Below are 15,903 nucleotides of genomic sequence, written 5' to 3'. Positions count from 1 at the left end.
AGGACAGGGAACTGCCCCAGGAGTGGGTGGGCAAAAATTGCGAGACCCAGTCTAAGAAAGGACATATCACTTTCTTCTCTGTGGTCTGGGTGGGAATGGAGCTCTTCCACTTTGTTTGTTCATCGTTTTGAAAGTAGGCTCCACACCCAATGTGGAGCTTGAACTCATGACCCTGAGATTAAAAGTCATGTGCTCTATTGACCCAGTCAGTCTGGCGCCCCAGAGCTTTTTCACTTTGGAAGGAAGAATTGAAGTTAGACCCCTGGCAGAGGTGGAGGGAAGGAGGAAGACGGTGTGTGTGGGGGGGAGAGGAATGGCTTCTTTGCCTAGATTTCTCTCAGGGGAAGACAGACTTAGCCAGTAGGTGGGATTGCTCTGGCTGGAGGCAGGGCTTGGGGAAGGGTTATTTTATAGCCTTTCCCATGATGTGGGGCCCGACTGGTAACCACTTGAAAGGAGGGGGTTGTTGTTCCATTTGGAGTTCAGAGAACTGGGCACTCTCCAGATCCTTCCAGGTCTCTCTGGTGAGGCAGCAGCCATCCCCAATGTGTTTCCAGGTGGGCTCTAAAACTTGCTGCCACAGGAAGGCCCAGCTTTCACGGGGCTCAGCCACATGCTCCCAGAAAAAGAACACTCCTCCCTGGGAGAGAAGAGAGAGAGTCAGGGCCACTTATTTGCTCCATTCCGCACCCTTCCTCTCACCTCACCCCCACCTCGCTGACCAACCCTGGTCAAGCCTCTTGGTGAAGCAGGGGTTGCTGGTCTGCAAGTGTATGAAGGGAATTGTTCTGCTCCCGACTTTTTCTGTGGACTCTGGCTCCCACCCTCCCACTCAAAAGTGCATGTAAAGATCCTCCCAGTGGGGATGACTGGTGAGAGATCTTGAAAAGATGGCCACAGGGACAGCCTAGCCAAGGGCAGATAGATGGTGAGATGGAGAGACATGAGCAGAGATCTCACTGTGTACAGAGATGCTCGCTTCTGAAACTCAGACGTTACACGCAACTTCATCCTTTGGCCAACATCCCAGGAAAACCCTGCACCTGACTCCTGACTAATGCCGGTGTTCCTTCGGCTATTGTCTCCTTCCTGAACCCTCTCTAGGTGATCTCATGTACTCCTATGCTTTGAATTTACCAGCTGTAAGCTGGTGGTGACATCCAAATCTCTATCTTCAGGCTACACCTTTTTCTGACTTCCAGATCTGGACTCCTAACCGCCTCTGTGGCTTTTCTGCCTGGCTGTCTCAGCCAGACCTAACAAGTCCCAAATAGTTTCCTCCCATTTCAGCAAATGACACTTCCTTCTTCCCTCCCTCCCTCCCTCCCTCCACCAGTCACTGGAAACCTGGAAACCATCCCAAACTCCTTTCCACACCCAGTTCAAAATCTTATAGACTCTATTTCCCCAAATGTCTCTACCTAGAACACTCTTTTATTTTCTTCACTCCTCCACATCCCACTTAATTCCTCAGATCTCGATGTAAACCTCACTTCCTTAGGTGTCCTTCTCTCTTCCCACCTTCCCCCCCCGCCCCCCCACTCCCAAACAACCACCGCTTAAGGTGACTCTCCCGTGTGCTTCCACAGCACCCAATTCTGCCCTATCGAGGCCCTCGTCATATTTGCTCTTCACCAGCAGATGGGGGGTGGGGGTGGGGGATGGGTGTCTCATGTGCTGGTACAGCAGGTTCTCCGTCCTGGAGTGGCCAGTCTGCGCTTGCCTGCCCCACGCCATTCCCTCCCCCTCCTGCTTACCGGCCGCAGCACTCTCTGGACCTCCTGCAGGACCTTCTTAGGACTCTGCACGGAGCACAGCACCAGGGTGCAGACCACCACGTCCATGGAGCTGTCAGCCAGTTGTTTCATGTCCTCTCCGGAAGCCACCACAAACTGTTCATATTGGAGATGCCTGTTCTCAGCCATGCTCTTCGTCAGCAACTTCTCCATGTTGGGGTTTGGGTCCAGGCAGGTGACCCGGCAGCCAGCTGGGTAGAACTGGAAGTTGGCACCAGTGCCGCAGCCCAGCTCCAGCAAGGCCACCTCCCCGGAGCCTCCTATAAGCTTCTTCATCTGGCCGAAGAGCTCCCGCTTCTTACTCTCCATCTTCCGGTTGCTTTTGGCGGTCAGCACAGCCATTAGGAAGGGGAAGTAGCTTTTGCACAGGGGCTGCCAGCAGCCCAGCAGGGCCATCAGGTGGAGGGGCAGGGTCAGGAGCAGCACCAGCAGCTGCAGGAGTCGAACCAGGGCATCCATGACAGACCAGCTCTGAGTGGTGTTTCCGCTGGGGCGCTGGCCTTTTCTCTCTTTCCAGCCACTGCAGACAGGAGTCTCTCCTCCCCCTGTGACAGGACTTTGCTCCCTGTGTCCTTCTTGTCAAGTTTTTTTCTTTGCCAGGACGGGGAGGGTGTATGAAATCCCTCCGAGGGCTCAGGTCTTACAGCCCCACACGCTCTTCAACAAGTTTTATGTGGGGTGGAAGAACAGGTGGTGCTGGTGTCCTGAGGTCTGGGGTGCTCTGTCAGTGGAAGGTGGGAAGTGCTGATCATATCAGAGAGGAGTGGGAAGGGCAGAGAGGGATGTGTCTCAGGTCACGGCTCCATGGGGGCCAAGTGCTGGGACAGAGCTGACTCATGGGCATGTGCTGGCCTCATTCTGTCCCCAAGATCTGTCCAGGTTATGCAAGCTGGAAGCTCTGGTTGGGTTCTCCTGGCACACCCCCAGGGCTCTGTAAACTGTAACATGCCTTTGCCCCAGATAGAAGCCAAACACGGGGTATTCAGGGTAAGGCTGGATTGGTCAGAAGAAGCAGGGAGGTTGCAGGTCAGAAAGAAAGTGTTTTCTCAACTGACTGGTGTTTATTATCACATCCGAGACTGCAATGCCCTGGCAATAGAAGAAGAGAAGGGAGAACAAGGCAGAGTGGAGAAGAAGAGTCAGGAAGCCTAGGTCCCAGAATTAGTTCTGCCATTAGAACTTGCTGTTTCTTTGGGCAAGTCTTTTTACTTGCTGGGCTCCAATTTCTCATCTGTAAAATGGGGAGATAGAGAGGGATTGGGTGGGCCTTACACAGTTTCTGAGGTCTCCTCCTGTTTCCACATTTGTGTGATCTAAGGAGAGTGGAGAAAGATGGGAGGCAGGTGATGCTAGCTGTCCTCACAGCCTAGGACAGTACTCCTGAGGCTTCGGTACCAGGCGGCCACTAAGGCAGGAGAGCCTCAGAGCCCAGATTTTGGGGTCACAGTCATCTTAGCAGAAAGTCCCCAAATTATTAGTGGTGGCTTCTCTTTTGGGCCAAGCCTCCCTCAAAATCTTGGGGGAAGGCTCCCCACAGGCAGTCCTAATGGCTGCACACCAATTGCACAGAGGCCAAAGGAAATTTTGTATAGCTCAGAATTAAACAAGAGGAAATGACAATACTCTAAAATCTCGTGAGGAACATTTCCCAGGGCCCCTGGTGGACTCTGGAGGAGGATTGAGTTTTAAAAAAGTCCCTGGTTGAGAGGGCCACTCTCTCAAAGTCCACTGCCTCTGTCCTCCAGTTGAACCCCTCAGCGGATCTGCCCTGGCCTGTAGGAGCCTTAGAAAAAAGGTCTGGGGACAACTCCTGAGTCAGACAGAGATGAGCTATTTCAGGAAACTGTCTTTTCCCACGCAGAGCTGCCAGAGCCAGGAGCAGCCCCTGTGCTGTGCCCAGGAGAGAGGTTCTGTGACCCCACAGCATGACACATTCTTCTCTGGGCTTGGCTTCTGTTGCCACTGTAAAGGAGGCAGCGATTCTCTCCACAGTAGGAGTGTGAGCTCACAACGGAAGTGGCAACCCACGTTCGAAGACTGTTCACAGCATGGTGTAGACACAGAGCCACCTTCTGCAGTAGTAAAGAGAGTCAGGAGTAGGCAAGCCAACTGAGGATCGAAAGAGGTGCCTCAGAGGGGGATAGGTATATGGAAGAAAGCAGGTGTACGGGACGGACACCGCCTGCCCCTTCCTGGAAAGGGTGAGTGGCTCAGTTTAGTGAAGAATGGGGAGAGTTGGAGAAGTGGTGGGAGGTGAGGTCAGAGAATAGTCGCTCCGCAGAGAAGGGCTCTTTTTGCTTTTAAAAGAATCATTAAACGCTTTTTTGGAAAAGATAGTACAATCACATGGTACAAAATTTAAAAGGTACAAAGGGATTACAGAGAAGGTTCAGTCTTCTATTCCCATCTCTCAATCACTCAGATGCCCCCTCTGGACACACTAAGTATCACACAATTTCTTGGAATCCTGGAAATGGAGCTGATCTGTGAATTAGCAGATAACACACCCATCACATATTTAGATGCACAGACACATATGTGTATACATTCTCCCCTTTCCTTACACAAATGGCAGTATGCTGTACACACTCTTGAATACCTTACTTTATTGGGTTTAGCAGATACTGCCCAAAAGTCTTCTAAAGTGGCTATTTCAATTCAATTTACACTTCCACCAGTAATATATTTGGGGTTATGCATCTTTTATCTATCTATCTATCTATCTATCTATCTATCTATCTATCTATCTACCTATCTATCATCTGTTTATTTATTTACTCATTCATATTATTATTGCCTCACAGATTTTCTATTTTATTCAATAGGTTGTAACTTAATACCCCATTTATTTACAGTTGTATTAAGGTGTATTTTGCATAAGAAAGCATACATATATATATAGTGTATAACTAGGTAAGTTTTGACGTATGAATACACTTGTGAGACCATCACCACAATCAACATAATGAACATGTCTACCAACCACTGATGTTTCCTCATGTCTCTGCAATCTGTCCTTCCCTCTTCCATCCCCATCCTCAGGGAACCACTGGTCTGCTCTGCCACTATAGGTTATTTGCATTTTCTAGAATTTTATACAAATGGAATCCTATAGTATGTATTCTTTTTGTCTGGCTTATTTCACTCAGCATGATTATTTGGAGATTCATCTGTGTTGTTGCATGTATCAATAATTCATTTTATTGGTAAGTCGTATTCCATTTTATGGGCATACCACAAATCATTTATCCATCCAGCTGTTAATTTGACATTTGGATTGTTTCTGGTTTTTGTTTATCACAAATAAAGCTGCTATGAACATTTATGTACAAGTCTTTGTGTGGGCATATGTTTTCAGGTGTACAAGATGACTCAACAATTCTATACATTGCTCAGTGCTCATCATGATAAGTACTCATAATAACCTTTATCTATTTCACCCATCCCCCTACTCACCTCCCCTCTGGCAAACACCAGTTTGTTTTTCTGTATTTAAAAGTCTGTTTTATGTTTGTCGCTTTCCCCCTCCCCCCTTTTTTTGGTTTTGTTTCTTAAATTCTACATATGAGTGGATGAGCACTGGGTGTTATATGGAAACCAACTTGACAATAAACTATTTGTAAAAAAAAAATTCTACATATGAGTGAAATTGTATGGTATTTGTCTTTCTCTGTCTGACTTATTTCACTTACCATTATACCCTCTAGGTCCATCCATGTTGTTGCAAATGGCAAGATCTCATTCTTTTTATAGTTGACTAATATTCCATTATCTATCTATGTATCTATCTATCTATGTATCTATCTGTGTATCTATTTTCATATGTATCTATCTATCATCTATCTATCTATCTATCTATCTGTCTATCTGTCTATCATCTATCATCATCTCTATCTATCTATCTATCTCTATCTCACAGCCTCTTTATTCTCTTTATGGCTTGAACTTACCACTCCAATGTCAAGAGTTGCATGCTGTACTGACTGAGCCATCCAGGTGCCCCTCCAGGACTCATTTAAAAAATTTTCTTCCCCCTTATTCTTACATCCAAACTATCTCCAAGTCCTGCTAGTTCTATTTCCTGATTTATCTTTTTTTTTTAATGTTTATTATTTTTGAGAGAGAGACAGAATGTGAATGAGGGAGGGACAGAGAGAGAAGGAGACACAGAATCTGAAGCAGGCTCCAGGCTCTGAGCTGTCAGCACAGAGCCCAACGTGGGGCTTGAACTCATAAACTGTGAGATCATCACCTGTGCTGAAGTCAGACACTTAACCAACTGAGCCCCCCAGCCGCCCCAAGAACTCTTAATTCAGTTTGTAATGAATGTTTGCTGCTATTATTATCTGATTAATTTCTGTTGATGAACTCCATAAGAGCAAGGATTATGTATTTTTTTCTTATCATCACATATCCAGCACATAGCATGGTGCCTGGCAAATAGTAGACCCTGAAAATGAACAAAGGAAACCAAAGGGACCCCATGAAAAAAACTGCTTTCCCCCCCCCTTTTCCTGCTTATATTCTTGCTGGGACCTACACTCCTGCCTTACCCATGCCTTGTAGAACAGATTATATATGTCCTCCTTGTAAAAGTCAAGAAGTTAATGATTTCTTTGGGCTCTTCCAGCACAATAGACAACATCTAAGGAGTGACTGGGTGGGGTTGTCATGAACATTTTCCAAGACCACTAACTCACAAAGACCCCTGGATCCAGGGCATAAGTGACTCATGGAGGACACCTAAACACTTGTCTTTGTTCCTGGATGCCTGAGAAGACACATCACTGGACTAGATTGCAATCCTCAATAAAAACCCAAATCCCAAACAAAGATGAGACTCACTCTTCTTTCCTTTCTGAGTCTCCCAAACACTGTATCTGTATTTTCACTTTCTTTATGTCTTCAGTAAACTCTATTCTCACTTCCTCTCAGCTTGCATTTGATTTGCATCCTGCGAGAAGCTGAGGACCCTCTTGGCTGGTCCTGAGGGACACTCCTCTGGTCTTTGGACCCAGCCAGGCTGCATCAAAAACATGTGTGATCAATAAACAGCAAATAGTTTTATCATAATTTGTAATTTAAAAATTTTGTCAATACTTTAAAGCCTGCTGTCTCCTAGTGAATTAGCTCTACATTCTCAGAAAGCATATTTTCCTTTTCATTGCCATACATACTCAGGGCCATTTCCAGTGTCTGAGAAACCACTGAACACATATTTATTGAATGGATGAATAAAAGGTCCATGTCATTGAGAAAGGGTTCATTTCATTGAGTAATGTCTCATTATGTATCAATGTATCATTGAGAATCTTATATGCCAACCTAAAGAGTTTGGATCTTATCCTACATAAAAAAGAAGGAGTCATACAGTATGATTGGCATGTTGGAAGCATCTCTCTGACAACTGACTTACAGGGGGCTGGGAGATCAGTCAAGAGATGATTTGCATTGACATCAACCATAGAAACACATTTTTCTAGATCTAAACAAAAGCAAACAAACTATTGGTACTACACCAGAATAAAAAGCTTTTGCACAGCAAAGGAAACCATAAGCAAAACAAAAAGACAACCCAATGGGGGAAGATATCTGCAAATGATATGTCCAATAAGGGGTTAATATCCAAAATATAAAAATAACTTACAAAATCAACACAAAACCCCCCAAATAATACAATTACAAAGGCAGAAGATATGAACAGACATTTTTTCCCCCAAAGAAAGCATCCAGATGGCTAATAGACACCTGAAAAGATGCTCAACATCACTCATCATCAGGGAAATACAAATCAAAATCACGATGAGCTAGCACCTCACACCTGCCCAAATGGCTAAAATAATCTTTTAAAACATTAAAAACTTTTTTTAATGTTTTAGTTATTTCTGAGAGAGAGAGAAAGAGAGAGAGAGAGAGATAGTATGAACAGGGGAGGGTCAGAGAGACAGGGAGACACAGAACCTGAAACAGTCTCCAGGCTCTGAGCTAGCTGTCAGCACAGAGCCCGACGTGAACCCACGAACCGTGAAATCATGACCTGCGCTGAAGTCCGATGATTAGCCGACTGAGCCACCCAGGCGCCCCTAAAATAAGAAACATAAGAAACAACAAGTGTTGGTGAGGATGTGGAGAAAAAGGCACTATTGGTGGGAATGCAAATTGGTGCAGCCACTGTGGAAAACAGTAGGGAATTTCCTCAGAAAATTAAAAATAGAATTACCATATGATCCAGTAATTCTACTACTGGGTATTTGTCCAAAGAAAACAAAAACTCTAGTTCAAAAAGGTATATGCACCCCTATGTTTATTGCAGCGTTATTTACAATAGCCAAGATATTGAAGCAACTCAAGTGTCCATCCACAGATGAATAAAGAAGATGTGTAATATATATACAGTGGAATATTATTCAGCCACAAAAAGAATGGGATCTTGCCATCTGCAACAACGTGGATGGACCTAGGGTATAAATGCTAAATGAAATAAGTCAATCAGAGAAAGATACATACCACGATTTCACTCATATGTGGAATTTAAGAAACAAAACAGGGGTGCCTGCCTGGCTCAGTCAGTAGACCATGTGACTCTTGATCTTGGGATTCTGAGTTTGAGCCTCACGCTGGGTGTAGAGATTACTTAAAAATAAAATCTTGGGGGACCCAGATGGCTCAGTCAGTTAAGTGTTTGACTCTTGATTTCGGCTCAGGTCATGATCTCATAGTGGGTGAATTGGAGCTCCAAGTTGGGCTCTGTGCTGACAGCGCAGGGCCTGCTTGGGATTCTGTCTCTCTCTGCCCTTCTCCACTTGTGCTTTCCCTCTCAAAATAAATAAATAGACTTAAAAATATTATCTTAAAAATAATAAAAAGAAGAAACAAGTGAACAAAGAAAAAAGGAGGCAAATAAAAAACAGACTCTTAAATGTAGAGAACAGACTGATGGTTGCCATGGGGCAGGCAGGTGAGGGATGGGTGAAACAGATAAAGGGGATTAAGAGTACTCTTGCCATGATGAGCACTGAGTGATGTATAGACTTGTTGAATCGCTATATTGTACACCTGAAACTAATATAACATTGTATCTTAATCATACTGGAAAGAAAAGAAAACCATATTTAAAAAAAGGAGATAGGATTTACAATTGTCCGGTAAAGGGATAATGAGAAATGAAGCAAAAGTGGATAACCAAGAGATTTGTGTAGGAGGCATTAAGAAGGTAGCATTTTATTTTTCATTTATAAAATTTTGGTAAAATATGGATAACATAGAAGTTACCATTTAAGACAATTTTAAGTGTACAGCTCAATGGCATTAATTTCATTCCCATAATTGTGCGACCACCACCACCACCCATCTCCAGAGCTTTTTGACATTTACAACTGACACTCCATACCTATTAAATGCTAATTTCACACGAGCCCTCGGCAATCACCAAACACTTATCATTCTTCTTTCTTTTCAAATTTTTATTTAAAATCTAGTTAGTTAACATACAGTGCAATATTGGTTTCAGGAGTAGAAAATTCAGTGATTCATCACTTACATGCAACACACAGTGCTCATCGTAACAAACACCCTCCTTAATGCCCATCACCCATGTAGCCCATCCCCCACCCATCTCCCTCCATCAGCCCTCAGTTTGTTCTCTATAATTAAGAGTCTCTTATGGTTTGTTTCCCTCTCCCTTTCCCCCACTTCCTGTATGTTCTCCTGTTTTGTTTCTTAAATTCCACATTATCAGTGAAATTATTTGTCTTTCTCTGACTTACTTAGCTTAGTGCAATACTCTCTAGCTCCATCCATATCATTGCAAATGGTAAGATTTCATTATTTTTATATATTTATTTTTGAGAGAGAGAGAGAGAATCTGAAGCAGGTTCTGCACTGTCAGTGAAGAGCCTGTTAGAGGGCTGGGTTCCACAAACCATGAGATCATTACCTGAGCCGAAATCAAGAGTTGGACACTCAACAGACTGAGCCACTCAGGCGCCCCAAGATTTCATTTTTTTAATGTTAATTAATTAATTAAGTTTTAAGAGAGGAGGGGGAGAGAGAGAGAGACAGAGCACGAGTGGGGGAGGGGTAGAGAACGAGAGAGATGCAGAATCTGAAACAGGCTTGAGGCTCTGAGATGTCAGCACAGAGCCTGATGTGGGGCTCAAACTCATGAACCATGAGATCATGACCTGAGTCAAATTTGAACGCTTTACTGACTGAGCCACCCAGGCGCCTCAGATTTCATTCTTTGTGGTGGCTGAGTAATATCCCATTGTATGTAGAGATGCCACATCTTTATCCATTTTTCAGTCCATGGGCATTTGGGCTTTTTCCATAGTTTGATTATTGGGATAATGTTGCTTTAAACATCGGGATGCACGTACCCCTTCGAATCTATATTTTTCTGTCCTTTGGGTAGTAGTGGTGCAATTGCTGTGTCATAGGATAATTCTGTCCCTAACTTTTTGAGGAACCTCCATACTGTTTTCCAGGGTGGCTTCACCAGTTTGCATTCTGACCAACAGCGCAAGAGAGTTCCCTTTTCTCCACATCCTTGCCAACACCTGTTGTTTCTTGTGTTATTAATTTTAGCTATTCCAACAGGTGTGAGGTTGAATCTCATCATGGTTTTGATTTGTATTTCTCTGATGATGAGTGATGTTGAGCCTCTTTTCATGTGTGTTAGCCATTTGTATGTCTTCTTGGGAGAAATGTATGTCTGTTAAAGTCTTCTGCCCATTTCTTAACTGGATTAATTGTTTTTTGTGTGCTGAGTCGGATAAACTGTTTATAGATTTTGGATATTAACCCTTTATCAGATATGACATTTGCAAATATCTTCTCCCATTTGGTAGGCTGCCTTTTAGTTTGTTGATTGTTTCCTTGGCTGTGCAGAAGCTTTTTATCTTGAAGAAGTCCCAATAATTAATTTTTGCTTTTCCTTCCTTTATGTTTGGAGAAGTGTTTAGAAAGAAGTTGTTCTGGGGCGCCTGGGTGGCTTAGTCGGTTAAGCGTCCGACTTTCGCTTAGGTCATGATCTCGCGGTTTGTGGGTTCGAGCCCCGCGTCGGGCTCTGTGCTGACTGCCAGCTCAGAGCCTGGACCCTGTTTCAGAGTCTGTGACTCCCTCTCTCTCTGACCCTCCCCTGCTCACGCTGTCTCTCTCTCTCTCTCTCTCCTAGAAATGAATAAAACATTTCAAAAAATTAAAAAAAAAAAGAGGTTCTGGTTGAGGTCAAAGAAGTTGCTGCCTGTATTCTCCTTTAGGGTTATATTTATTTACTTTAACAATGTTCTTCCAATCCATGAGCATGAAATGTTTCTTTGTATCTTTTTCAGGTTCTCTCCAAGTGTTCTATAGTTTTCAGCGTACAGATCTTTCACCTTTTTGGTTAGGTTTATTCTTAGGTTTCTTATGGTTTTTGGTGCAGTTGTAAATGGGATCAATATTTTTAATTTTTAACAGATTCTTCTGACACCTCTGACTCTGGTCATTGGATGCAATTAATCACAATAAGATTTTTTTTTTTAAGATAGTGAATTGGGTGTTGGCATGCTGACTTGGAAGTGATATGTCCAGTGAGCTATTAAATATATGGATCTGGAATTTAAAAAAAATTTTTTTTAATGTTTTTATTTATTTCTAGGAGAGAGAGAGAGAGAGAGACAGTGTGAGCAGGGGAGGGTCAGAGAGAGGGGGAGACACAGAATCTGAAGCAGGCTCCAGGCTCTGAGCTGACAGTCAGCACAGAGCCCCACGTGGGACTCGAACCCACAAACCGCGAGATCATGACCTAAGCGAAAGTTGGATGCTTAACCAACTAAGCCACCCAGGTGCCCCTGGATCTGGAATTTTGAAGAGCATTTTGAGGTAGAGATAAATATTTGAGACTCATTACGCTAGAGATTTGGTCTGGTCCAGGACTCCAATCCAGCAACTCTTCTGTCCTTTCTGGTTTGGTTGGATACGTTGAAATTCCTCCAAGGAAGCACCTGGGAACCATTTTTCATCCTCCTGTTCTCTCACCTCCATTCCCACTCAATTCATCACTAATTTTTTTCTTTTTCAGAGAAAGAGTGAGTCAGGGAGGAGCAGAGAGAGGGGGACAGATGATCCAAAGCAGGCTCTGTGCTGACGGCAGTGAGTCAGATACAGGGCTCCAGCCACACCATGAGATCACAACCTGAGCCAAAGTTGGACGCTCAACCAACTGAGCCACCCAGGCACTTGGATTCATCACTAAATCTTGTCATGTATTTCCAAATGCCTTCTAAACATATCTTGAGTCTATCTCCTCTTATCCCAACCACCAGTACTTTAAGTTCAGGCCCACATCATCTGGTTTCTGGACCATGAAAACAGCTTCCTAATGGATCCCCCTGTTTCTAATTTTGTCACCTCCAAATCCACTCTCCAGAGAGTCACCAAACATGATTTACCTAAAACACAAACATGACCATGCCATGCCCTTATTTAAAAACCTGAATTGTTTCCTCATTGTTGCCCATAGGATAAAGTCCAAACTCCTTAATATGGTAGAAAGGCTCTCTGTGATCTGCCCCAGATCAACACCTCAGCCTCTTCTCTGATGCCTTCTCCTTTGGTAATGTGTTTCAACAACCCCAAGTGTATGCAGTCCCTCTGCTACCCAGCTGTTTCATGTTGGAGTCTCTGCCATCCGTGTCCCCTATACCTCACATGGCTTTCTTTCTCTCTTGGTTAGACTCAACTCAGGCTCTTCTTTGCCCAGAATGTTTTCCTGGTGACCACCCCCACTCTGATAATGTCATACGCCTCTTTTCTCTCACACTATATACAGATACTATTGTTGTAGCTACCATATCGTGCCCAAAATACCTGTTTATGTATCTGTCTCCTTTATTTTTATTAAAAATTGTAATATTTATTTATTTTTGAGAGAGAGTGAGAGAGAATAAGTGGGGGAGGGGCAGAAAGAAAAGAAGATACAGAATCCAAAGCGAGCTCCAGCCTCTGAGCTCTCAGCAAAGAGCCCAACATGGAATTCAAACTCATGAGCTGTGAGATCATGACCTGAGCTGAAGTCGTATGCTTAACTGAGACACCCAAGTGCCTCTGTATCTGTCTCCTTTAATGGCCTGTTGGCTTACTGAGCACAGGGATTATGTCTTATATATTCCTATAGCCCGAACACAGTGATTATCAATATTGTTTGCAGAATGAATGCATGCTATAAAGGAATCTGATGTTTGAATAGTAAACAAAACACATAAGAAACTTTTTAAAAAGTTTTTATTTAAATTCCAGTTAGTTAACATATAGTATATTAGTTTCAGGTGTATAGTATAGTGATTCAACACTTCCACACATCACCCGGTGCTTATCATAACATATAGGAAACTTTTAAGGGAAATTCAAAGCAGTATTGCACATGACTGGCACAAAATATGCATGGGAAAGACTCCAAATTCTGTGGGCTAGAGCAAACTGTGAGGGAAAAATATTTCCTCTTCCCTTGGTGATATTAGGGCTGTTGCTAGTATGAAATATATATGTATTTTATTTTGCAATTAGTAATTAGTATTCTAGAAACTTGCTACTCAAAGTGTATTACCTGGACCAACAATATTGGCTTCACTTGAGCATTTGTTAGACCTGCCGTCTCAGGCCCCACTCTAGACCTGCAGAATTGAAATCTGCATTTTAACAAGATCCTCAGGTCATTCCATGTGCATTCAGGTTTGAGAAACACTGTCTTAAGAAACTACTTTTGGGGCACGTGGGTGGCTCAGTCGGTTAAGCGTCTGACTTCAGCTCAGGTCATGGTCTCTCAGTTTGTGGGTTCCAGACCTGCATCGGGCTCTATGCTGACAGCTCAGAGCTTGGATCCTGCTTCAGATTCTGTGTCTCCCTCTCTCTCTGCCCCTCCCCCACATGTGCGCAGACACATGCACGTGTGCTTTCTCTCTCTCTCTCTCTCTCTCAAATAAACATTAATAAAAAACAACTATTAGTGAAAAGGGGGATGAAGCTTGTGAGCTTAGGTTCGTAGTCCCCCTCACTCCTTCAGGAAGCACTGCTGTGCAAGGTTTGCCTGGCCGGACATTCCAGAGCTTGACCTCAGGAAGGTGTGGTGGCAAAAGACTCAATCTAGCAGCTGTTCCAGGTCAGGTTTAGAGACTGAGCACCTCTCGGGTTGGGTCAAACAGGAACTGTCTGGGGCCTGAAACTGGGCTTGGCTAAATAGGTCCAAATGGAGTCCAGCCAGGATTAGGCAGGGAAGGGTGGCAGGAGGTGGACCTGGATGGAACCGAGAGGGGAGACGATGAGGGGCCTGGTCAGTGAGCATAGGTCAGGGCCAGAGGATCAGATGAGCCAATTCCTGGGGTTGGGGCAGGGACTGGGGCTGGGCGCTCAACTTCGGGAATGGGGCGAGGCACAGGGTTGGAGTAAGGGTCAGGACATTGAGTGTAAACAACATTCTGAGTGATCCAAAGCAATAATTTACCTTTTGAACGGGTGGCTGTGCTAAAGTGTCCTGCTTTATGCTGCAGTTGGCAAACTTATGCCTTAGGTCTCTTGTGCTCATAAGGACAACTCACAGGGAGCATGGGGTGGAGTGGCAGAAGACCTGGTGCCTTCCCAGCATCTCAGTGTGCTCTTCTCGTCATATATATTTGTTGTTGACTCCTGCATGCACCATCTTATGTTCAAATGTGCTATTCCGGTATTTCACAGCAAAAATAATGAAAGCCATCAGAGATATGTTAGAATGCAAAAAGTGATATGTATTAAGAAGTTGCCCTTTTCTTCTGTCAGGGAAGAGAATTGTGGATCAGGATTTGGAGCTTGCATCTGGCCTGGGAGGGCTGAGTGACCTAGTAGAGATTCTGGAGGCTCAGGAAGAAGGCAAGTGTTCCTTAGCACAGTCCTGTTAGGGTTATCATTTTGCAAGGAATACAGTAAAAAATCTTAACATCATAGCAATATATGCTTTCTTTTTTTTTTTTAATGTTTTATTTATTTCTGAGAGAGAGGGAGAGACAGTGTGAGCAGGGGAGGGTCAGAGAGAGAGGGAGACACAGGATCTGAAGCAGGCTCCAGGCTCTGAGCTGGCTGTAGGCACAGAGCCTGACGTGGGGCTCGAACCCACGAACCATGAGATCATGACCTGAGCTGAAGTCAGACGCTCAACCGACTGAGCCACCCAGGTGCCCCATTTCTTTGTTTTATAATATACCTGCAGGCTGGAAAATGAAGAGGACTAGTCTTCTCTCTGTCTCTGAGTGGCCTTGCTTGCCACAGGCTGGTGATAGAATGTGAAGTCAGTTTTGACAGTTGTAGAAAGTTACTCATGGTTTTTTGTATGTTCTGAAACACTGTGAAAACTGTATTTCCCCCTTTCAGGACAGGCACTAAGAACAACGGAAAACCATGAGTGTCCGTCTTACAGACCAACTTCCTAATAAAAGCTTGCGACTCGCTCCAGTCACTGGCTGCTGAGGCACTCCCCTGTCAGGGCTGGCCTTGGTTTCCCACCACGGCTATTGCACTCCTGCACCCCCAAAACTGTGGTCTTGGAGAAACAGAGGGCTCATCCTGAGGGTTTACAACTCTGCGATCTCGCCAAAGGCAGACTTAAGTCCTTGAAATCTTTTTTGGTTGGGTTGTTTCTTCAGGACCCACTCCCCACTGAGACCCCAGGGAGGTATTAAAGAAGTGTGATTAAAACATTAAGAGTGGGAGGAAGCTCTTCTAAAATGGTGAAGCAAAGACCTCTGAAAACATGGTTTTCCATAAAAGCAATAAGAACACTGACAAAGATGATCAAAATCAAGTTTTTCAGAACTCTAGAAATTAACCAAAGGCATGCAACCTGAGGAGCAGTTTTTCCCCCCAAGAATAATGGCAGAATTTTGTTAAGAACAGAGAGGTCTGTTGTGACGTTTTAACTTGACCTATTTTTATCTTCTTTCCCCGGCCCTGCGTAGCCTTGATACCAGTGGCCTTGGGACCACAGTAACTGCAAAACCCAGAATCCTAGCAGCTACTCAGAGGGGTCAAATGGGCTTGAGCTCCTGAAAGAGCTGTTTTCCAGAGAACTGTCACTATTTGATCTGTCTGAAAGGTCCCT

At 44.2% G+C, this 15,903-nt stretch overlaps 1 protein-coding gene across 1 annotated transcript; it reads right to left on the bottom strand.

Moving 5' to 3' along the window:
* Positions 1–178: 178 nt before the first annotated feature.
* TMT1B (thiol methyltransferase 1B) lies at positions 179–2,325 on the bottom strand. Its single transcript, XM_077757450.1, has 2 exons — positions 1,758–2,325; positions 179–640 (listed from the first exon to the last, which is right to left on the bottom strand). Exons 1-2 carry the CDS (start codon positions 2,253–2,255, stop codon positions 404–406), a joined length of 735 nt encoding a protein of 244 aa, XP_077613576.1. The 5' UTR covers positions 2,256–2,325; the 3' UTR covers positions 179–403.
* Positions 2,326–15,903: the final 13,578 nt, after the last annotated feature.

The sequence above is a fragment of the Crocuta crocuta genome, unplaced genomic scaffold, assembly GCF_008692635.1.
Source record: "Crocuta crocuta isolate KB4526 unplaced genomic scaffold, BGI_CrCroc_1.0 scaffold549, whole genome shotgun sequence".
Lineage (NCBI taxonomy): Eukaryota > Metazoa > Chordata > Mammalia > Carnivora > Hyaenidae > Crocuta > Crocuta crocuta.
Note: the sequence above shows the minus strand (reverse complement) of the source record. Positions and strands in the feature narration are given on the sequence as shown.